Source organism: Lethenteron reissneri, chromosome 1 (assembly GCF_015708825.2).
Source record: "Lethenteron reissneri isolate LAM-NWPU_2019-01 chromosome 1, ASM1570882v1, whole genome shotgun sequence".
In the NCBI taxonomy this organism is placed as follows: Eukaryota; Metazoa; Chordata; class Hyperoartia; order Petromyzontiformes; family Petromyzontidae; genus Lethenteron; species Lethenteron reissneri.
The window spans coordinates 5,589,180-5,615,254 of NC_083779.1; the positions used below are offsets into that span (position 1 = coordinate 5,589,180).

Here is a 26,075-nt window from a genome sequence, read left to right on the forward strand (position 1 = left end):
GAGGAGGAGCATTCGCAGGAGGCTGAAACACGACCCCCGGTGTCGTCACACAAAGCGAACTCAGCTGACAGCCATTTTCAGACCGCCTCCTCCTCCTGCTGCTCCTGGTCACCGGTCGAGCGAGAGACATCGATCCCGGTGCGTAACAACGTCCTTGGTCACGTCTGTCGTGGTGATGGTGGTGGTGTTGTTGTTGTGGTGCTGTTGTTGTTGAGAGTAAACAAACAACGACAACGAAAGGCGACGCGTTTATCTGTCGGCTGTGGGAATTTATTGTGGAGAGAGCCATCATCGGGGCTGGCTCTGTTGTGTCGTGTGTCCCCCTCCCCCCCCCCCCCCCGTGTGTTGTTGTTGTTGTGGCTCTTGTTTGTTTGTGTTTTGCTGGTGGTGGGAGGGTGGGACAGGGAGGGGGGGTTAAAATGAACTTCACTCAAATTTTTTGGGGCTTTTAAGCTCCCCCCAACTTCAACCCCCGTCGTCGTCGTCGTCTCACCACCGACCGGCTGTAAATGTGACACCACCACAACCACCATCACCACCATCACAACCATCATCACAACCACCACCATCACAACCATCATCACAACCACCATCACAACCATCACAACCATCATCACAACCACCATCACAACCACCATCACAACCACCATCACAACCATCATCACAACTACCATCACAACCATCACAACCATCATCACAACCACCATCACAACCATCATCACAACTACCATCACAACCATCACAACCATCATCACAACCACCATCACAACCACCATCACAACCATCATCACAACCACCATCACAACCACCATCACAACCACCACCACAACCATCATCACCACCACAACCATCACAACCACCACCATCACAACCATCATCACCATCCCAACCATCATCACCACCACAACCATCACAACCACCACCATCACAACCATCACAACCATCATCACCATCACAACCATCATCACCACCACAACCATCACAACCACCACCACAACCACCATAACCATCACAACCACCACCATCACAACCACCACCATCACAACCATCACGACCACCACCATCACAACCACCATCACAACCATCACCACAACCACCATCACCACCACCATCACCACCATCACAACCATCACAACCATCATCACAACCATCATCACAACCACCATCACAACCATCATCACAACCACCGTCACAACCACCATCACAACCACCACCACAACCATCACAACCACCACCATCACAACCATCATCACCATCCCAACCATCATCACCATCCCAACCATCATCACCACCACAACCATCATCACCACCACAACCATCACAACCACCACCACCACAACCACCATAACCATCACAACCACCATAACCATCACAACCACCACCATCACAACCACCACCATCACAACCATCACAACCACCACCATCACAACCATCACCACAACCACCATCACCACCACCATCACCACCATCACAACCATCACAACCGCCATCACAACCACTACAACCACCATCACAACCACCACCATTACAGCCACCATCACCACCATCACAACCACCACAGCCACCACCATCACAACCACCACCATCATCATCACAACCATCATCACAATCATCACAACCACCATCACAACCACTACAACCACCATCACAACCATCACAACCACCATCACAACCATCACAACCACCACCACAACCACCATAACAACCACCATCATCACTACCACCACCACAACCACCATCACTACAACCACCACAACCACCATCACAACCACCACCATCACAACCACCACCATCACAACCACCACCATCACAACCACCATAACTACCATCATCACAACCACCATAACTACCATCATCACAACCACCACCATCATCACAACCACCATCATCACAACCATCATAACCACCATCACAACCACCATCACAACCACCATCACAACCACCATCACAACCACCACCATCACAACCACCACCATCACAACCACCACCATCACAACCACCACCATCACAACCACAACCATCACAACCACTACCATCACAACCACCATCACAACCGCCATCCATCGACTTCTGTCTTCTTTTACGCAACCACCCTATTGCACATATTTGTTTTCTTAGTTACCACGATCACCACCATAATCACCGACACCGCCATAACCACCGACACCACCACAATCACCGACACCACCACAATCACCGACACCACCATAACCACCGACACCACCATAATCACCGACACCATCGCTTAATCCATGACCGATGTCACCACCGTCACTGCCTTTCATTATTTATAACACAAACATCACAATCGATACACCCAACTTCATCACCACCACCATCGATATATAATAGACCACCATCAACGTTACCGCCATCGTCACCGTCACGACCTGCATCCATCCCCTCCATCACCACCACCACTACTACTACTACATCTCTTACAACTGATATCACCACCACCATCACAACCAACAATACACTACCTTCCACACCATTACTACCATCATCACCTTCATAATTACCACCATCGCTACAATACCATCACTAAGGAATCATCACCACCACCATCACGTCCACACCTTCATCACCACCTTTGCCTCTTCCAGGTCAATCTAAGGAAGGAGTCGGCCCTCCGGTCACAGCGGAGTTGGCATCGCGTGTCCACCACCCATCATCCACCTTGTGAGTGATGGAGGGGAGGGAGTGGGCTGGGTGAGTTGGTGAGTGGATGGAGGCCGAGTGTGTGTGTGGGGTGAGTGAGCGAGTAGATTCAATGGATGATGAAGCGGTGTCGGTGAGAGTGAGGTTGAGTGAGTGAATTGGGCGTTTAAGCGGTTAGGCAAGCGAGTGAGTGAGCTAGTAAGTCGGTGAGTAGTTGTGCGTGTGTGATTTTAGTGAGTTGGTGAGTGGATAACAGAACGGTTTGCGGAGTGGGCGAATGAGCGGGTGAGTTGGTTTACGATTTAGCGAATAGACGGGTGAGCGAGCAGTCTGATCAAACAACTAATCCACCATTTATGGTCTCTTGTCACCCTCCCAAGCTCCAGCGCCGTCGGAAGTTGCGGAGGAGACACGAGGCTGTGGGGGGCGGCCCGGGTGGTGGTGGTTTGGTGGTCGATCTCCAAGAGAAGGAGGCCGGGGGGGGGTGGAAGGAGACTCAGCGGCTCGGAGAGAAGAGGACTTGAGGTGACCCCTGGAGAGAGGATTTGGAAGAGACTCGGGCCGATGGCGTCCCCACGGGGACCAGGATCGTCCTCTCAGAAGGCACTCCTGCGGGAGCTCAAGGGTGTCCAGCAGGACGAGCCAATGGAGGGCTTTGCCATCACCCTGGTGGACGAGGCGGACCTCTATGTTTGGGAGGTCGCGATATTCGGGCCGCCAAACACCCTCTACGAGGGCGGATACTTTAAGGTGACCTGCTGGCTGGCTGTCCTCCTCCGCTTTGTCGGTGCTTGTGGCGGTGGTGGATTGATCGTTTTGGCTGTCGATTTCTTTTTTCTACATGAAAGTTCAAGTTTAGTTCAAGTTTATTTTATTGGACCAGGTTGAGGGCTCAAGAGGCCAGGTGGTCTACGTTTAACACGGTTGGCTACGGACGGTGGGAAAAAAGTTCAACATGCATACACAAACATTCACGAGAGTGACTTGGCTCATCAACATATACACACAATACATTTGCTGTATTGATCTGACTCATCAACACATACTGATCTGACTCATCAACACATAGTGATTTCTGGCTCATTCACACACACACTACATTTTCTATACTGATCTGACTCATCAACACATTAATCTGACTCATCAACACACAATACATTTGCTGTATTGATCTGACTCATCAACACATACTGATCTGACTCATCAACACATAGTGATTTCTGGCTCATTCACACACACACTACATTTTCTATACTGATCTGACTCATCAACACATTAATCTGACTCATCAACACACAATACATTTGCTATACTGATCTAACTCATCAACACACAATACATTTGCTAATGTGATCTGACTTATCAACACATACTGATCTAACTCATCAACACACACAATACATTTGCTATATTGATCTAACTAATCAACACACAATACATTTGCTATATTGATCTAACTCATCAACACACAATACATTTGTTATATTGATCTAACTCATCAACACACAATACATTTGCTATATTGATCTAACTCATCAACACACACAATACATTTGCTATATTGATCTAACTCATCAACACACACAATACATTTGCTATAGTGATCTAACTCATCAACACACACAACACATTTGTTATACTGATCTAACTCATCAACACACACAATACATTTGTCATAGTGATCTGACTCATCAACACACACAATACATTTGCTATAGTGATCTGACTCATCAACACACACAATACATTTGCTATAGTGATCTAACTCATCAACACACACAACACATTTGCTATATTGATCTGGTTCATCAAAACACAATACATTTGCTAAATTGATCTGATTCATCAACACATTAATCTGACTCATCAACACACAATACATTTGTTATAGTGATCTGAGTCATCAACACACACAATACATTTGCTATAGTGATCTAACTCATCAACACAAACAAACACATTTGTTATATTGATCTGACTCATGAACACACACACTACATTTGCTATACTGATCTGACTCATCAACACATTAATCTAACTCATCAACACACAATACATTTGCTATAGTGATCTAACTCATGAACACACACAACACATTTGCTATAGTGATCTAACTCATGAACACACACACTACATTTGCTATACTGATCTGACTCATCAACACATTAATCTAACTCATCAACACACAATACATTTGCTATAGTGATCTAACTCATGAACACACACACTACATTTGCTATACTGATCTGACTCATCAACACATTAATCTAACTCATCAACACACAATACATTTGCTATAGTGATCTAACTCATGAACACACACACTACATTTGCTATACTGATCTGACTCATCAACACATTAATCTAACTCATCAACACACAATACATTTGCTATAGTGATCTAACTCATGAACACACAATACATTTGCTATAGTGATCTAACTCATCAACACACACAACACATTTGCTATAGTGATCTAACTCATCAACACACACAATACATTTGTTATATTGATCTAACTAATCAACACACAATACATTTGTTATACTGATCTAACTCATCAACACACACAATACATTTGTTATACTGATCTAACTCATCAACACACACAATACATTTGCTATACTGATCTAACTCATGAACACACACAACACATTTGCTATAGTGATCTAACTCATCAACACACACAACACATTTGCTATAGTGATCTAACTCATCAACACACACAACACATTTGCTATAGTGATCTAACTCATCAACACACACAACACATTTGCTATAGTGATCTAACTCATGAACACACACACTACATTTGCTATACTGATCTGACTCATCAACGCATTAATCTAACTCATCAACACACAATACATTTGCTATAGTGATCTAACTCATCAACACACAACACATTTGCTATAGTGATCTAACTCATCAACACACAACACATTTGCTATAGTGATCTAACTCATCAACACACAACACATTTGCTATAGTGATCTAACTCATCAACACACACAACACATTTGCTATATTGATCTAACTCATCAACACACAATACATTTGCTATATTGATCTGACTCATCAACACATTAATCTAACTCATCAACACACAATACATTTGCTATAGTGATCTAACTCATGAACACACACAACACATTTGCTATAGTGATCTAACTCATCAACACACACAATACATTTGCTATAGTGATCTAACTCATGAACACACACAATACATTTGCTATAGTGATCTAACTAATCAACACACACAACACATTTGCTATAGTGATCTAACTCATCAACACACACAATACATTTGTTATATTGTTCTGACTCATCAACACACACAATACATTTGCTATAGTGATCTAACTCATCAACACACACAATACATTTGCTATAGTGATCTAACTCATCAACACACACAATACATTTGCTATAGTGATCTAACTCATCAACACACACAACACATTTGCTATATTGTTCTGACTCATCAACACACACAATACATGTTCTATATTGATCTAACTAATCAACACACACAATACATTTGTTATTGATCTAACTCATCAACACACGCAATACATTTGCTATAGTGATCTAACTCATCAACACACACAACACATTTGCTATATTGATCTGGTTCATCAAAACACAATACATTTGCTATATTGATCTGATTCATCAACACATTAATCAGACTCATCAACACAACACATCTGCTATATTGATCTAACTCATCAACACACACAATACATTTGCTATATTGATCTAACTCATCAACACACAATACATTTGTTATACTGATCTAACTCATCAACACACACAATACATTTGTTATACTGATCTAACTCATCAACACACAATACATTTGCTAATGTGATCTGACTTATCAACACATACTGATCTAACTCATCAACACACACAATACATTTGCTATATTGATCTAACTAATCAACACACAATACATTTGCTATAGTGATCTGACTCATCAACACACACAATACATTTGTTATACTGATCTAACTCATCAACACACAATACATTTGCTATATTGATCTAACTAATCAACACACAATACATTTGCTATAGTGATCTGACTCATCAACACACACAATACATTTGTTATACTGATCTAACTCATCAACACACAATACATTTGCTATATTGATCTAACTCATCAACACACAATACATTTGTTATATTGATCTAACTCATCAACACACAATACATTTGCTATATTGATCTAACTCATCAACACACACAATACATTTGCTATATTGATCTAACTCATCAACACACACAATACATTTGCTATAGTGATCTAACTCATCAACACACACAACACATTTGTTATACTGATCTAACTCATCAACACACACAATACATTTGTCATAGTGATCTGACTCATCAACACACACAATACATTTGCTATAGTGATCTGACTCATCAACACACACAATACATTTGCTATAGTGATCTAACTCATCAACACACACAACACATTTGCTATATTGATCTGGTTCATCAAAACACAATACATTTGCTAAATTGATCTGATTCATCAACACATTAATCTGACTCATCAACACACAATACATTTGTTATAGTGATCTGAGTCATCAACACACACAATACATTTGCTATAGTGATCTAACTCATCAACACAAACAAACACATTTGTTATATTGATCTGACTCATCAACACACACAATGCATTTGTTATATTGATCTAACTCATCCACACACACAATACATTTGCTATAGTGATCTAACTCATCAACACACACAATACATTTGCTATAGTGATCTAACTAATCAACACACACAACACATTTGCTATAGTGATCTAACTCATCAACACACACAATACATTTGTTATATTGTTCTGACTCATCAACACACACAATACATTTGCTATAGTGATCTAACTCATCAACACACACAATACATTTGCTATAGTGATCTAACTCATCAACACACACAATACATTTGCTATAGTGATCTAACTCATCAACACACACAACACATTTGCTATATTGTTCTGACTCATCAACACACACAATACATGTTCTATATTGATCTAACTAATCAACACACACAATACATTTGTTATTGATCTAACTCATCAACACACGCAATACATTTGCTATAGTGATCTAACTCATCAACACACACAACACATTTGCTATATTGATCTGGTTCATCAAAACACAATACATTTGCTATATTGATCTGATTCATCAACACATTAATCAGACTCATCAACACAACACATCTGCTATATTGATCTAACTCATCAACACACACAATACATTTGCTATATTGATCTAACTCATCAACACACAATACATTTGTTATACTGATCTAACTCATCAACACACACAATACATTTGTTATACTGATCTAACTCATCAACACACACAATACATCTGCTATAGTGATCTAACTCATCAACACACACAACACATTTGTTATATTGATCTAACTCATCAACACACACAACACATTTGCTATACTGATCTAACTCATCAACACACACAACACATTTGATATATTGATCTGACTCATCAACACAATCAATACATTTGATATATTGATCTGACTCATCAACACATACTGATCTGACTCATCAACACAGTGATTTCTGGCTCATCCACACACACTACATTTGCTATACTGATCTGACTCATCAACGCATTAATCTAACTCATCAACACACAATACATTTGCTATAGTGATCTAACTCATGAACACACACAACACATTTGCTATAGTGATCTAACTCATCAACACACACAACACATTTGCTATAGTGATCTAACTCATCAACACACACAACACATTTGCTATAGTGATCTAACTCATGAACACACACACTACATTTGCTATACTGATCTGACTCATCAACACATTAATCTAACTCATCAACACACAATACATTTGCTATAGTGATCTAACTCATGAACACACACAACACATTTGCTATAGTGATCTAACTCATGAACACACACACTACATTTGCTATACTGATCTGACTCATCAACACATTAATCTAACTCATCAACACACAATACATTTGCTATAGTGATCTAACTCATGAACACACACACTACATTTGCTATACTGATCTGACTCATCAACACATTAATCTAACTCATCAACACACAATACATTTGCTATAGTGATCTAACTCATGAACACACACACTACATTTGCTATACTGATCTGACTCATCAACACATTAATCTAACTCATCAACACACAATACATTTGATATAGTGATCTAACTCATGAACACACAATACATTTGCTATAGTGATCTAACTCATCAACACACACAACACATTTGCTATAGTGATCTAACTCATCAACACACACAATACATTTGTTATATTGATCTAACTAATCAACACACAATACATTTGTTATACTGATCTAACTCATCAACACACACAATACATTTGTTATACTGATCTAACTCATCAACACACACAATACATTTGCTATACTGATCTAACTCATGAACACACACAACACATTTGCTATAGTGATCTAACTCATCAACACACACAACACATTTGCTATAGTGATCTAACTCATCAACACACACAACACATTTGCTATAGTGATCTAACTCATCAACACACACAACACATTTGCTATAGTGATCTAACTCATCAACCACACAACACATTTGCTATAGTGATCTAACTCATGAACACACACACTACATTTGCTATACTGATCTGACTCATCAACGCATTAATCTAACTCCATCAACACACAATACATTTGCTATAGTGATCTAACTCATCAACACACAACACATTTGCTATAGTGATCTAACTCCATCAACACACAACACATTTGCTATAGTGATCTAACTCATCACACACAACAACATTTGCTATAGTGATCTAACTCATCAACACACACAACACATTTGCTATATTGATCTAACTCATCAACACACAATACATTTTGCTATAATTGATCTGACTCATCAACACATTAATCTAACTCATCAACACACAATACATTTGCTATAGTGATCTAACTCATGAACCCACACAACACATTTGCTATAGTGAATCTAACTCATCAACACACACAAAACATTTGCTATAGTGATCTAACTCATGAACACACACAACACATTTGCTATAGTGATCTAACTCATCAACACACACAACACATTTGCTATAGTGATCTAACTCATCAACACACACAACACATTTGCTATAGTGATCTAACTCATCAACACACACAACACATTTGCTATAGTGATCTAACTCATGAACACACACACTACATTTGCTATACTGATCTGACTCATCAACGCATTAATCTAACTCATCAACACACAATACATTTGCTATAGTGATCTAACTCATCAACACACAACACATTTGCTATAGTGATCTAACTCATCAACACACAACACATTTGCTATAGTGATCTAACTCATCAACACACAACACATTTGCTATAGTGATCTAACTCATCAACACACACAACACATTTGCTATATTGATCTAACTCATCAACACACAATACATTTGCTATATTGATCTGACTCATCAACACATTAATCTAACTCATCAACACACAATACATTTGCTATAGTGATCTAACTCATGAACACACACAACACATTTGCTATAGTGATCTAACTCATCAACACACACAATACATTTGCTATAGTGATCTAACTCATCAACACACACAACACATTTGCTATAGTGATCTAACTCATCAACACACACAACACATTTGCTATAGTGATCTAACTCATCAACACACACAACACATTTGCTATAGTGATCTAACTCATGAACACACACACTACATTTGCTATACTGATCTGACTCATCAACGCATTAATCTAACTCATCAACACACAATACATTTGCTATAGTGATCTAACTCATCAACACACAACACATTTGCTATAGTGATCTAACTCATCAACACACAACACATTTGCTATAGTGATCTAACTCATCAACACACACAACACATTTGCTATATTGATCTAACTCATCAACACACACAATACATTTGCTATATTGATCTGACTCATCAACACATTAATCTAACTCATCAACACACAATACATTTGCTATAGTGATCTAACTCATGAACACACACAACACATTTGCCAGAGTGACTCAGCTCCGTCAACAAATTGACAAACGCTGCCTGCAGGGCCCCCAAGTTGTCCCTCTGTAAAGTCGGGGCTTGGGGTAAGTTAACTCCCGCGACGAGAGGGGTCCAACGTGAACAGAAACAACAACTTGTCGAGTGAAGTTGTCCTGCAGCTGTGAAGGTCAACAGAATTGGTCGTAAAAACAGCCGTGGTACGGCGCGAAAGAAGTCCATAGGCACATACAGTACAAACGTAACGACGGTACCACTCTTGTTTGTAAATGTACATCATTGACGGCCACTCATCGGGCGTCTACGTCGATAAAACACCATCCCGGGATGGTGTTACAAAAACGTTATATAATAAATGGGGGTTTAAAAAAAATTTAAAAGTCGAATCATTGCAAGGCCCTCCCGACGGCTTCGGGCCTAGTGAAGGCTTTTTACGGCTTTACTAGCGAGCGACGCCGACGCTGTGTCCCTTAGACGGGGCGGGATGCGGTGGAGGAGGGGGGAGTCGGACGTAGGTTAAGCAAATGCGTATTTCGTGAACTTAAAATGAGGCGCAAGTCGTCAAATGTCTCGTACTGTGAACTTTAAAAGCCTCGTGTTTGCTAGTTTAATGTGTATAGGCGGGGAGGGATGTTTAACGAGGCGAGAGCAGCTGTAGTAAGCATGCTGTTAATGTTCCAGAGTTGGTTGCTTATTCTATTATCACGGTCCATCTATGTTGGCTTACTTAGTTCTAGTTACTTTCAAAAGTAATCTTTGCTGAATGAGACCGGCTTATCGTTTAAATTAAACACGAGTCCCATGTTCATAACACGAGCCGATTGTTATAGCCTTAAGAGTAATGTACTATACAGTTTGTGGATGTTTTCATACAGCAGTGGATTTACTATGGAGGAGGATGATGATACTCTTAGATTTTTTCGGTAAAGTCACGTAGGTAAAAATAAATAATAGAAATAATATTTATATTATATATAAAAATAAATAATAGAAATAATATAAATATTAATATTATTATTTATTTTTATTTCTATTATTTACTTTTACCTATATGACTTTACCGAAAAAAACCCAAGAGTATGAATCCTTGCAGTCACGAAAGCTTCAAATCTATATGATGATAATATTGGGAAACATGTTTTTACAAGCTTTAGTGCGGCACTCAAACTGTTTACTACTACCAAGGCTAACGTAATTGTTCTTATTATCGTGCTCTTTTTAGTGGGCTCATTTACAAAGTAATTACGTTTTAAACTGTCGTTTAAATGACAATCGTCATTTTGCAATATGCAGTGACCACATAACTTGCTGAACTTTCGTCTTGTATCGATTTACAGCGAAAGGGGTGCGATAGTTCACGGCGGATTCATCATTTCAAAGCCCTTTGTCGATCGGGCCACTGCTGGATGAAGGCTTCAACACCGTCTCAGTCGGTGGGAGTCGTTTGGCCATACTTCACCACGCTGGTCATTGTGGGTGTATGAAGAAAAAGGTTGCCCCCAGGGGGGACCTGGTTCTGATATCGATCGCTTCTGATGATAGCCACGACCGGGGGATCGAACTCGGGGTGGCTTGGTTCGTAGTGCGGTGCACTAATAACCACCACTCCGATACAATTATTGCAAGCGAATGATTGTGTGAACACAAAAACAATCGTCGCATCAACAAATTGTATACACAGTTACAGCATTCATGGTTAGCTATTACGCAAGTATTGTAAGCTGTGGTTACCAGGTTAGGCCAAGAGATAGAAGTACATCAATGCATCTGTCTTTGCTGTTTGGGGTTTTCTCTGGCTATTTTGTTCTTTAGTTTGTTGTCTTTCCGCACCCCCCGTACCCCTGATGGCTTCGTACGGTGCGAAAGAAGTTCTACATACACTCTAATTCCAGTCTCTTCCCACGTTCAGTAAGAAAAAAACACATGTCAGTGTAGAAGGACCCTCCTGAAAATGAGTTTAGACTGGTGAGGCTCTGCTGATTAAATGAATGCCATTATAATTTGCCCAGAGGGATGGTGAATCTATAATTATCATTCTCTTGATATCAGTACACCCCTATGCCACGTTCGGTTTGATATTTACACTTGTGTCAGTCACATTACCTCCAATGAGTAACGGTGATAAACATCTTAAACCAGATGCTACCCGAGGGAATTTAGGGTTTGCAGGACATTGCAGACGCCTCGTGCGGTTATCCTCTGGGTTTGTAAGTTGATAGCCTCCGTCTGTGCGGAGCGGGTAACAACTCCGTAAATGGAATAGGCCAAACATCCACGTGCAGGACCTCCTGAAGTAGACCTTATAGACCCGCGGAGAATTTCCTCGCCAAATAGAAGGGGCATCGCTGTGACTGACACAGTGTGGAGAGGCCTTCATCCAGCAGTGGATTGACAAAAAGGGCAGTCCATGTGTTAATTGTGTGCGCATGCTTTTGTCAGTCCACTGCTGCTGGATAAGGGTCTTGCCCGCGCTGTGCATGTCGTGGGGGTTATTTGACCACGCTTCACCATGTTGGCCAGTGCATATTGGTTTTTGCTTCACTGCCCTGTGCTGCCCATCACATGGGTCTGTTATATTGAAGTTCAATTCCCACATTTCAACAACAACACCTTAACAAATGTTCCCTTTTATCAATTGAAGCGGTGGAACGTGGCATTAAACACTTGAGGTGTTGTACGTAACTGTTTTCAGGTCGAAGGAGCGTACAGAGTTCGTCATTATGTGCTTAAATAAAGTACTTAAGGGTTGTCTTCATTTACAACAGTGCCCTTGCAACTGGCCAGTGTTTCCTTGTATATTCCTTCAGAGCAGAGAGAAAGAATGATTTATAGAGCGAGGTGTGTTCTTATTTTCTGCCCAAAAGGAAATTTAGTTTGGGAAAGAATAGTAATTGACTACTAGTCACAGAAGAACCCAGTTTAAATGTTACCATTTCTTCAGGGTGCAGGTATCCTCAGTAAATATTTTAACTTTTAAGGTCATCTTTTGAAATTGAGAATTCTGCTCTAAATTAGTTGTTATCTTTGTTATAGATGTCATCTATATATTCACGTGAACATTATATAAAATGCTCACTGATCCATACACATACTTTCACAAACTATAAAAAGACATTCTCATATAATTTTACAGACTGTTCGGCAAGTGCTGTTAAGTATGCATATTTTAAGGTCAGCATGACCAGTGTGGTGAAGTATGATCAAACGAACCCCCATGACCGACATTCTATGGGGAGGCCTTCATTCAGCAGTAGCAAGATGTTAATCCCCTCGCCTGGTATGCAGGAGGTCGTGGGTTCGATCTCGACCCTAACGCCCGTATAGTTAGTTTGCATGTTCTCCCTGTGGTTGCGTGGATTTTTTTTCCGGGTCCTCTGGTTTTTCTCTCCGCATTTCGAATCAACATCGCGCGTTTAGAGTATTTGACTGCTATACATGCCCACGTGATGATGAGCCACTTCGTTGAGCTATCATTTGTGGCCAGGTTGCTTCTGAAAAAGAGCTGTGTAGCTTAGTGGGCCTTGCCTGGTCAAACAAAAATAGTGAGCATTATTTGTTTATAATAGGGCATTACATTGCTTTATGAACGATGTATATTCAAGTGAATTTCCTGAATGTTAAACGTCTGTTAACAAAGTGCCTTCATTAATGGATGTGTACTGCTCTGTCACGATTTCCCGTAGGCCCAGATGAAGTTCCCCAAAGACTACCCCTACTCTCCGCCAACGTTCAGATTTCTGACGAAAATGTGGCACCCCAACATCTATGAGGTGGGACTGGGCGGACGCCAACGCCGTCTAAAAAAGTGCACGCAAAGAAATTTGTTTTTCGGAGCGCGCAACAACAACAACAAAAAACCCATTTAATGTTTATGGGGGGCAATGCTTAACAAGACGAGAACAGCTGCTTGTGGTAATCGCTCTCACTGTTTCTGTTAAAAATTTTTAACAGTAATATTTGCTGAATGAGACTCGCTTATCGTTTAAATTCAACGAGTCCCATGTTCATAACACGAGCTGATTGTATAGCCTTAAGACTAATGTACTGTACAGTTTGTGGATGTTTTCATCCAGCGGTGGATTGACCCCGCTGGCCAATCGGGAGTTCATCATCGGCTGTAATATTTTAAATCGGCACAGTTGGTATTTGCATCATTTTTATAGGGCAAGGCTATCGTGAAGCTGCTACATTTCACAGACTGGTATAAGTCCGCCAGTAGGGGACGATGTTGCAATGTGGGTTCCCCCTCCCCAATAAAGTATTAGCCTATTAGCTGCTGGATGAAAGCCTCCCCAATCCACTCATGCCGGTTGGCACGGGTCTGTGTAGGGGGGGGCGGGAATCGAACTCTGGGTAGCGGGGGTTCATCGCACGGTTCGATGACCACCGCGCCCAGCGCTCCGACCGATTACACTGGTCAACAAAAAAAAAAAATTCTGGCCTGGACTTTTGCAGCTGTTTTAGACTAATTTCATTTTTATGCTATCGGCATACCCCATTTTCATTGATTTTACCCGAAATTAACTCTGTCACTTATGATTGCAAGTTGTTGCGAGTCAGTGACTGCTTTAGTGTTAAAATATGGTGCTGTATTTTTAGGATAGTGTGTTTATAATATAATTTTATGTAGATATCCACATTTATTTAATATTTTTCTTCCGCAGTTTTTATTGAAAATGCAATATTTGATATCTCAAAAACCTGATGTGATAGACAAAAACTGATGCCAGATTTGGAATCGGCACCCCAAAATTACCTTAAAACCGTTGGAATACCTTATGCCAGAAAAAGTGTGTTGACCAGTGTTATCGGTCGCTCGTGTGAAATCCAGCGTCGCTCGATGCAGAGACGCTGTAGCCGAGGGGGGAGCAAGTTAAACATGAAGTTCTACGTGATCTAAGCTGAGCACTCGAGCTTGAGTCCTTGGCACGTGAAGCCAAGCTGCCTTGTTGTCCTGTCCCCTGGGCAACTGCTCCTACACGCCTACCGAACGTCACCGGGAAGTGTGTGACGTCAGTGTGTGACGTCAGTGTGTGACGTCAATGCTGCCCCCACATGCCAGCCCACCACCCCACTTCCAGCGCCCCTTGCCCCCCCCCCCCCCCCACTTCAGAGTTCGTTATCCCCCCACTTGTGGAACGGTGGCACTATCCACATTTGGTTGTAGGCATCGCCACTGGCAGTCCTGAGCCATTTGTGGAAATTCCACGTTGCTATGGAGGGAACTGTTGTGTTCATAGGTACGAGTTGTAACTCAGTGCTGAATTCGATTACAAGAGTCTGATCTTTTACATCATGATAAAAGTAGCACCGCCAGTGGTTGCTGGGGTCAAGGTGACCCCATTACAAGCGACGTGTAACAAATAGTTACACACATTCGTCACGTCCTAATCAATTCCTACGTGCGCAATTCGATGTGTGTAAGAGCCCGGTTTCATCCCTGACGCGGCGCGTCGTTTCTTGCCTATCCATAGGTCGCTCACCATCGAATCTATTTACAGAATCGCCAAATTAATGATGTCAACGCTCAATTTTTAGCGATTTTGCTGAGAGCTAAACATAGCCAACTGCAGCGCCATCAACAGCAGGGCCGTCCGCCCGTGACATAAGCGAGCTCGGTGACTAAGAGGGTGGAATGTAGTGTTTGTGAGACACCAACGAGAGCCGCTGGCTTATTGACAACGCCTCGGAATTTGCCATAGGCTCGGCACTTTGGCTGGTTGCGCAATCTGTTGTCGTCGTAGTCACTTGGCAGCGGTGGTAAACTTCGGGTCTCTTCTTTTCTCTCTCTCTCTCTCCCACCCGCAGAACGGCGACGTGTGTATATCCATCCTCCACCCGCCTGTTGATGATCCGCAGAGCGGAGAGCTCGCTTCGGAGAGATGGAATCCCACGCAGAGCGTCCGGTGAGATGGCAGACAGAACGATGAACGTATGACGCACGCGACGTTTCGTCCCTCCCGAGGAGATTGGGGCCTAATAGGGTTTTTCCCATTTTTTTCTGGCAACAAAACTGACACCTTTTGCAAGGAATCATGCTTACATTAACCACAATACTTGCAGTCAAATGCAAACAAAAAACAATACTCTGATAATTTATGCATTGTCTTTGAAACTGATTGGTCCACACCAGAGACAGCTTTCTTTGGAGCCTAGTCTCATATGGTGTTCGACCAGATGACGCCAAAAGGCGCACAGTTCAAAGACAACGCACTACCAGAGTAATGAGAGCTCGGGGTGAGCAGCTACTGGCAAAGGAGGTCCCATGATGAGATTGGGGCCGTGAAATCGGCTCCTGTGCAGGCGCTGGTGTGGGTTTTCACAGCGCAGGATCGCGGAGAGGAGGGGGTTGGTGGCTCGGGGAGGCGTTGATCCAGCAGTGGATTGAACGTGGCTGGTGATGGTGCTGTGGCAAATCGCAAACCCCGTTGTCAACTCGCTGAGTTTTCGTGATTCGGGCCTCGTGGTTTTTGGGGTTACACAATTGAATACAAGAGTTGATTATAATTGTTGTCCCATTCATACCATCGATTCGTACCTTGAGATTTTGTGAGCAAACTTAAAATTGGAATAATGTAAATCGATTTTTACACTACGTAATGAGTGTAATATTAGCGTAAGGATCAATAGTATTTCATTCTTACGCTAATATTAGTTTAAAGCGTAAGGATCAATTGTGTTTGACATACAGTCACGTGCATGATGACCGTCATATAAAAGAACACGAGTTGTGGGATTTTGGTTTCTAGTCCCAATTGCAGCTTTGAAAAAGTTTTCCCAAAGAGAACGGACCTCTGGCAAAGTGTCCCTTCTGACGTCACAGTTTGTAACTTTTTTCGATTTAAAGCTTTCGTGACTGCAGGGATTCATCTTCTTGGTTCTTTCGGTAAAGTCACGTAGAAGGGAAATAAAATAATAAAAATAAAACATAATAAAATAATTATCACGACGTTTCGGCCACAACGCAAGCAGCCGTCCTCAGGTGAAGAACAGGTCTTTCCGTCTGAATGAATTCAGACGCTGTCTTTCCGACACACCTGTTCTTCACCTGAGGACGGCTGCTTGCGTTGTGGCCGAAACGTCGTGAGAATGATTTTAATATGTTTATTTTTATTATTTTATTATTTCCCTTTTACGTAACTTTACCGAAAGAACCAAGAAGATTGTAACTTTTTGTTAATTTCCCGAGGAGGCCGTCACATGGCTAAATGAAAGGCCCGTCCTTTATCTCTCTCGTTTAACCGACGTTACATTGGCCGCGCACGTGTGTCCCAGGTCACCTTTTGCGTCGCCGGCGCGTTGCAAATCGGGGTGGCGTAAAAAAGCGAAACGCAAAATGACACGATCCGTGACCTCGCACCCACCCCGCTGACGTTTCTCACGGCCGTGCAGGACGATCCTCCTGAGCGTGATTTCACTTCTCAACGAGCCCAACACCTACTCGCCGGCCAACGTGGACGCTTCCGTCATGTACAGGAAGTGGAGGGACAGCAAGGGCCGGGACAAGGAGTACGCCGATATCATCAAGTGAGTGCGGTCGGAGAGCCGCCTGGCGCCACCGTGACCAGCGTGCTCGCCGCAGTCGCTGGATTTTCCACGGGAAAAAAACGCACACAAGGGGTGGACTTCACACAACGGCGAACGTTGATGCGGAGCTGTAATTGTACACCGAGGTGGTTGGGCCTGACAATTGCGTCTGGAGCAGCTGAGTGGCGAATCATTGCCGCGATGCCTCTCCTTCGTGCTTGTGAACAGGCCATGTCGTCGCTATTTTGTTCCATGGTTCTGTTCTGGGTGGGAGAGTTTTTTGATCTGCCATTCGTGCATCAAGTATCTGCTCCTGCTGCTACTGCTGCTGCCGTTGTTTGTGTGCCGATGCGGTTTAGGGTTACGGCACATAAGTTCAGAATCAGATTATTTAAACTGGAGGAATCCGATAAGCTATGAAGCTCTTCTTCTTGGTTCTTTCGGTAAAGTCACGTAGAAGGGAGGTACTAAAATAACAAAAATAAAACAATCAAATAATTCTCACGACGTTTCTGCCACAACGCAAGCAGCCGTCCTCAGGTGAAGACCAGGTCTGTCGGGGAGACAGCGTCTGAATGACGCTGTCTCCCCAGCGTCTGAATGACGCGACTGAATGACGCTGTCTCCCCGACAGACCTGTTCTCCACCTGAGGACGGCTGCTTGCGTTGTGGCCGAAACGTCGTGAGAATTATTTTATTATGTTTTATTTTTATTATTTTATTACTTCCCTTCTACATGACTTTACCGAAAGAACCAAGAAGACGAATCCCTGCAGTCACGAAAGCTTTAAATCGAAAACTATGAAGCTCTTTTTCACAAATGTCCAATAGGGGTAATATGCCAGTGATCTTCTGCGTCGGGGTCTTTCACGAGACGTCTGTGGACCTAGCAAGTGGCTACTGACCGCACAAGGCAATAAGGAACACATGATCACATGAATTGGAGTGGAGGATTTTGAATTGGCGTTGTGACAATTTGCCGATTGATTAATCATTTTTATTTTATTGGGTCAGATCGCGTAAATAGAATGTGTGTCGTAAACCCTCCTCCACAGTTGTCACGTGATGAACAAACGTGGCCAATTTATTACTGCTTCAGCACCGCCGGTGTGTTGGGAGAGCGATCGAACAACATTTAAATAGGTGTGGACGTGTCACCGATAGTTACAGCCAGCATCATCCGTCAGTTGTCAGAATTGTGAAAATGTCCCCCAGTCTTGGGCCTTAAATAGGCGATGAGTAACCCACCAGAGAAACGTCGTAGCCGACGGTTAAACTTGGTGACGCTGCTCTGCAACGCGTCACTCGTGTGCCGAAGCAGCGAGGCTTGCTCGATCACGTGAACGTTGGGAAGCTCCCCTTGGGTGTCGTGGAAGAGCAGTACCCTGGCTCGCCAGAAGGCGGTACATGAGAAATGTGGACTCCACCTGTTCCGTGTCGGGGTAGAGTGTCGCGCCCTCGCACACGCTCGTGGGTTTTCTCCGGGCGCTCCGGTTTCATCCCACATGTAAACAGCTCCTTGGTTGGCCGATTAACACCTGAATACATAGCGGACCGCAGAGCTTTAGTGGGGGGTGGGTGGGGGTGGCAATTTGACACCGGCTCACCGCGTGGCCGACTTACTGCTTCGACTACGGTTCCTCCTCCCGGCACGTTTACCGAGTCTTGGCGTTCTTCTTCTCCTCACCGCGGTCGATGGCGCTACCCGACGTTTGTCCCGCCCGCTGTATCCGTGACCCCCGCAGGAAGCAGGTGGTGGCGACCAAGGCGGAGGCCGAGAAGGACGGCGTCAAAGTGCCCACCACCCTCGCCGAGTACTGCGTCAAGACCAAGCTGCCCGCCAAGGAGAGCGGCTGTGACATGCTGCTCGACGAGCTGTACGACGACGACGACGACGACGACCTGGACGACGACGAAGATGACGAGGGCCTCGCCGGGGAGTACTGCGACGACGGAGAGGACGACTCGGGCAACGAGTCCTGAAGCCGGCCGCTCCCGCACCATCCCCTTTCCTCTGTCCCCACGCCATCCCCTCTTCTCTACCACCTCCCCCATCCCCCTTCCTGTCTCTTCCTGCTCAGCTCCTCTCTCGCCTCTATTCTTCTCTGCTTTCTCCTCCTTACCCGCTCACTCTCACCTCTGTCTCTCGCCTCTCTCCCGCCTTTCTCACCGCTGCTCTTTCATCATCCTCTCGCACGTTTCGATTTCTCTCATTTCTACCCCGCCCCCTCTCCAGTCGTAGCATTTTCCGCTTCCACTTTTTTCTCCTCTCCCTTCACTTCCCCCCCCCCGCAAGACTTGGCCAAGGACGTCGCCTATCCACTTCGGCCGTCGAGAGAGAGAAAGAGACAAAGCTTTTGTTTTTCAAATAAGTTAATGTCAAGTTGCTAGAGCGGGTAAATGAGTGACGGTGCAACCACGCGCGCATCCCCACGCCCGTGAGCGACCGAGCGAGCTAAGCCGGCCAATGGATCTGGCAGACGAGTGCCCGACGGCTCGACGGTCGGTGACCCTGCGTGACCTCCGGGCGACGTTTGGTTTTGTTTACGGTGGCGGGCACGCGGGCTCTTGGCGTCGACGGCAGCCGCCCACCACCTCGCCCGCGCACCCCAAACTGATTTGTTTTTCTCGAGTGGCTTCAACGAGCAGACAGAACCTTATGCAACTTCTCACGGCCCCAGCCGCCGCCACCTGTGTAGCCTTTACCCCGGCCGCTCCCACCTGTACCGACATCGCCTTCCCGAAGAAAATAAAAGTAAAACACAAGTGCTGCGCAGGGGTTCGAAGCACACGCGTGCATGCATACGTGCACAAAGGCCTTTCGAAGGGGAACTGAAGCTCATATTTATTGAATGTCCCTGCCCTTACGCCGATGTTTTTAAGTGAACGGCTGTTTCTCCTTTAGTTCAGTTTCTTTAAAGCTGTGGTTTTCCGCTGCTGCGGCGGGGGTGATTGCATTTGCCCCCGAATGTGAGGAATTTGACGGCAACATTGAAATTAACACAATATTGCATCTTCTTTAAAATACTTTTCTAAAGCTTCCGTTCCCCTTCCCTTCTTAGAGTCATGCGCGCCAAGTAGGATTTGAGTCATTTTCCGTAGTTTACTGGCGACATGCGGAATGTGTTTTTTTATTATCAGGTCCCTTCTCTGGTTTCCAGCTCTTAAGTTTTACGCAAAAAAAAAGTTGCTTGGCACTACCGACCGGCAAACAGGGGGCACACATTGGACCATCTCCACCGGGTTAAAAATAACGTCACTGTTCAAATAGAACTTAATTGGTGTTCCCACATGGGCTGACACACGAGTAGACATTATCACAGTCGTAGTCATTACGCTGTTACCCAACGGCGATTGCCCAACACGTTGGCATATACAGGGACTCTTACGAACGAGTTAGGTTCCGAAAGTCCAACTTAACTCCTGTCAATTCCAAACGTGCTGTTATGGCATGTACACTAAACACGGGGAATGGCTTTAAAAGTTGTATCATCTCCTGTAGATGTCACTGGTTCTTCATGTTCTGTCCACAGACGTAGATGCCACCACCGCCGTCTATTGCGCGGCAGTTGAATTTGCGAATCTCGGTCGGAACAGGCAATTGGCGATAAGGACAGGTTTGTTCGTATCTCTTAAAGTTCGTAAGTCGAATATTCGTAAGTAAATGAGTCCCCGTATGTGTTCACCCGTGACGCAGTGTTGCATTCGCGCCTGCGGTTGTAACATAAAGCGAAGGGTGATATTTTATTCTGCAACGACATGGTAGAAAATGAATAGCGACAGCGCCAATCACAGCGACGAGCGACTCGCATCTCGTCTCCTCTCAAAACACGTTTTTGAAAGGGGGCACCCCCAGTGGCAGCTGTCCGTGTGTGTGCGGCACAAGGTGACTCAGCGCCTGACCTGCAAGCGGGAGCTGGCCTGCCAGTCGGGGCGCGGTGATTTCTGCCGTGTGTCAACTCAATCGAGTAACTTATCCTCGTATCGCCCCGGTTTTTGCCCGATATTTCACCTGCTGCGTGCAACGCGCAGAGTTGGCGAGGTGTATAATTGTTCGCGATACGATCTCAAATGTCACGATATGACTATCGCGATATCAGTTTTTCTTCGCAATTATAGTTCACGTTATTTACATCAACATTTTGCGCTTTGATGTACTGAAAAGTACTAACGCTTCGAAGTTCAATCCTCGCTACTGCAATTTGCTCAACATAAGCCACAAGTTTTTCTATTCGATTCAACTTTACGAATCTGTAAGGCTTACCGCGTATAACACGACCACCGTGCTGGCAATTTACCCAAAAGACATTTCACAAAACGGCAATTAAAATGTATAACGTAAAAAAATATACTTTATTACTACTTTTGTGAATTATAATTAATCCGTAAAACATTTTAAATGAGGAAATAAATATATATTCTTTAAATAAAATGAGCAATGATAAAATATGTTAAGGGGATATTGCGCAGAGCAGACGATGGTGATTTTCTTGGGTCGCATTTTTAAGAAATCGCTCAACTAGAGATGACACGTAGCAACATCGCACCACGACTGCGAAAACTTGGCTCCTGAAAAAGTCTCGGCACTCGGCGAGGCTTTCCCGGCTCAACGAGCAGAATCGTTAAGAATAAATAAATAGCGTACGATTTATCCTGGCAGCCACGATCGCTGCAACTTTAGGAACGGGTAAAAAATCTCAAACCGGCCCTCACGTGATCAAAGGGGATTCATTTGTAAACGTTAAAAGTTATTACGACCTTGGCGCAGAGTCGGGTGCACATGAAGGGTTTTTGTGTGTTGATCTTGACGCCTCGCCCCCTACCCAGCCAACCGACGAAACGGTCCAATGTGTCCTCTTGTCCCGGCCCTGTGCATATCTTGCTCCCTTGCCTGCCCCCCCCCCCCCTTCATAAATAAATAAAGTGGACTCTCACTGAACCACAAGATGCACCGCGGGCCAACGCAACGGCGTAAATCTTAACGCGAGCAACATGCACACTTTGGTCAGCGTTTCTGCAGCGTCCTCCGTGTGTACTCCGTGTGTGTGTATATAAATATAGAGTATAGAATTGTACAAAAATTATACCGTACTTTGAAACTGGAACTTTTATTAGTGTGGGTGTGTGTGCCCCCCACCCTCCCCCCCCTTGGGAGCAGTATCTGGCGTCTTGGAACATGAGGCAGCGTGCACTGCTGGAAGCATGTTCTCCCCCCCCCCCCCCTGGGTCGTACGCGCCCTGCTACAAGCAGCAAGGAGGCAGGGAGAAAGTCCCTTCGAGAGGAGGAGAGGGGGTGTTTCGTTCTGGCCTGCTGCCACCATCGCGTTTAGTGTCCATTTGGAACTCTCCCAGGCCGATGCACCACCCCGTGTGTTGCATATCCCTCCATGGGGGTCGTTGTTGACCTTCTGAGATCACGTTCAAGCGATAATTATTTTGGAATCACGAGAAGGAATTTCAATATTTTAACTTGCCCTGCTGCAAGACAGTCGGTGATATGCTTTCCCTAGCTGGAATTTCACCAAAATTAAGTAAACAACCAAATTTAACGCGTGATGGCTTTTGTGTGTGTGTGTGAAATCAATGGTGATTGGGCTGAGATCATCAACACTTCTTGAGAAGCAGGTTTCCTGCAAGCTGAATTGGAAAACCGGGCTCTCGGTGTTGTCAGCTCGAATCTTTTGACCCCCGACCACCACAGCCACCTCCCAAGTGGCGGATGCAGGTTTTACACAAATCTAACCAAGGACACATGGAAGCTGGTCAATTTTGGGAATGTGAGTAACCGAATGAGGTGATGCTGCTTTATCAGATGCCTAAAATGAGGCCAAGGTTTAAAACCCCTTGGCTTTCTCTTTTTTTGAGGGAGGGGGCTCAAGCACGCGTTCGGCATGTCCCGACATTCAAGCTCCACGCGTTGTGGAAAAAAATCTCCTGGCACGTGGAGCGAAACGTCAGACGTTGCAGTCCGACGTGAAAACGCAAGTGGAGGGCCTTCTCTAGAACCAGGCCTTCCACGGTGCGAAATCTGGTGGGGCAGCCAGCGTTTGAAACTGCGGTGTTCTGCAAAGGGAACATGCTTCCGGACATTTTACTGCTGGACATGTGCGGGGAAAAAAAGATTCATTGCTCATCGGATTTCTGTAGGATAAAGATTCTGATTCGTGCAGCTCTCGATCTCTCTTCACGTGTGTTCTGAGGCCTTTGGGGAAGGACGGCTTCCTGTCCCATCAGGGTGGCGTGGTGCTGTCTGCCCACCAGTGCTGGAGTTTGTTGACCTTTTCCTGGTCTCAAAAGCCAAGGGCCCTCCACTCATTGCATTTGCCTTCTTAATGACGCCAGTCGAAACTATGACCAACCTCTCCCACCCACCCACCCACCCTATTTGTTTTTGAGTTCAACTTAATTTTATTTTTTCCCCTCCTGTTTAGCAAAGTTATGTATATTAAAATAATAGTAATTAAATAAAATATGCTGATGTAAAGGTGTTTCTGAGATGATTTTCTCATTGTTGGAAATGTTTTCGTTTTCTGTCTTTGCCAGATGATGACCTCCCCCTTGTTTGACCATACTTCACCGCACTGGTTAAATGCGATTTGGTGAAGGTAGTCCAGGCGCAGTTTGGATATTGCTCGCCACTAACGTTAGCCCGTGGCCAGGAATCGAACTCGGGTTTCTGGGTTCGTAGTGCAGTGTGCTTACCATTGTGCAACTGCACCAACACTTAACGTGTAAAAAAACAGAATAGGTTTTACCCTTTTTTGCATTTACCGCATGTACTTGTGGTGAACATGTAAACACGCTGATAATAAACGATGCATTCTAGATTTGAAGTTTTCGTGACTGCAAGGATCCATACTTTTTGTGTTTTTTTTCGGTAAAAGTCACGTAGGTAAAAAAAAACAATTAAAACTAAATTAAATCACGACGTTTTGGAAGCAACACAAGCATCCGTCTGCTGTGGCGGTTCCACCTGAAAACGGAGGCTTGTGTTGCTTCCAAAACGTCGTGATTTAATTTAGTTTTCATTAAAAAAACATTTTTACCGACGTGACTTTACCGAAAAAAACTAAAATATATGCATCGTCTTTGAAACTGATTGAACTACAACAGCATTTTGTATGGCCTCGTCTCACCACCAGTGTCAGACCAGAGGGCGAACAGTCCAATGCCACACGTATCGGAGCATTAACAGCTCGGGGTGAGCACTTTACGTTGTCTGCTGCCATTAATCGGCCATTCGGTACGAAGCCAGATTTACACATCCACCCTCTAACCCCTACAAAATATAGACTCCTCTTCAATTGCCATAATGCCCTTTGCAGTCCATTCAAAGACACCTGCAAAGGTAAAAACAAAACACGATGAAAGTTGAATAACCAGTACAGGTAAATGTGTTGTCACACCTGCACAGGTAGATGGTGTGGAATTTGAAAACCCTGCGCAGGTAAACATGATTGTACCTTTAAACACCTGCACAGGTAGATGGTGTAGAACTGTAAACACCTGCACAGGTAAACTTGATTAGAACTTAACACCTGCACAGGTAAACTTGATTGGAACCTTTACCACGTGTTTTATTTGCAAGTCAAGTTGGTGACGGGGGGGCCCAAGCCAAAATGGTTTAGCATGGCCACAGATTTCAACGGTGAGGGGGAGGCCTTCATCCAGCAGTGGATACATCACGACGAATGATGATGAACACACAATGAGACACTCGGTTCCAAGG

The 26,075-nt window shown here is 43.9% G+C and overlaps 1 protein-coding gene across 1 annotated transcript; it reads left to right on the forward strand.

Moving 5' to 3' along the window:
• On the forward strand, positions 1-24,834 carry LOC133356002 (ubiquitin-conjugating enzyme E2 R2-like). The gene is made up of 7 exons (XM_061573510.1): positions 1-138; positions 2,607-2,682; positions 3,042-3,411; positions 14,503-14,589; positions 16,628-16,725; positions 18,212-18,346; positions 20,092-24,834. The coding sequence occupies exons 3-7, from the start codon at positions 3,226-3,228 to the stop codon at positions 20,327-20,329; spliced, it is 744 nt and encodes a 247-aa protein (XP_061429494.1). The 5' UTR covers positions 1-138; positions 2,607-2,682; positions 3,042-3,225; the 3' UTR covers positions 20,330-24,834.
• The last annotated feature ends 1,241 nt before the right edge of the window (positions 24,835-26,075 follow it).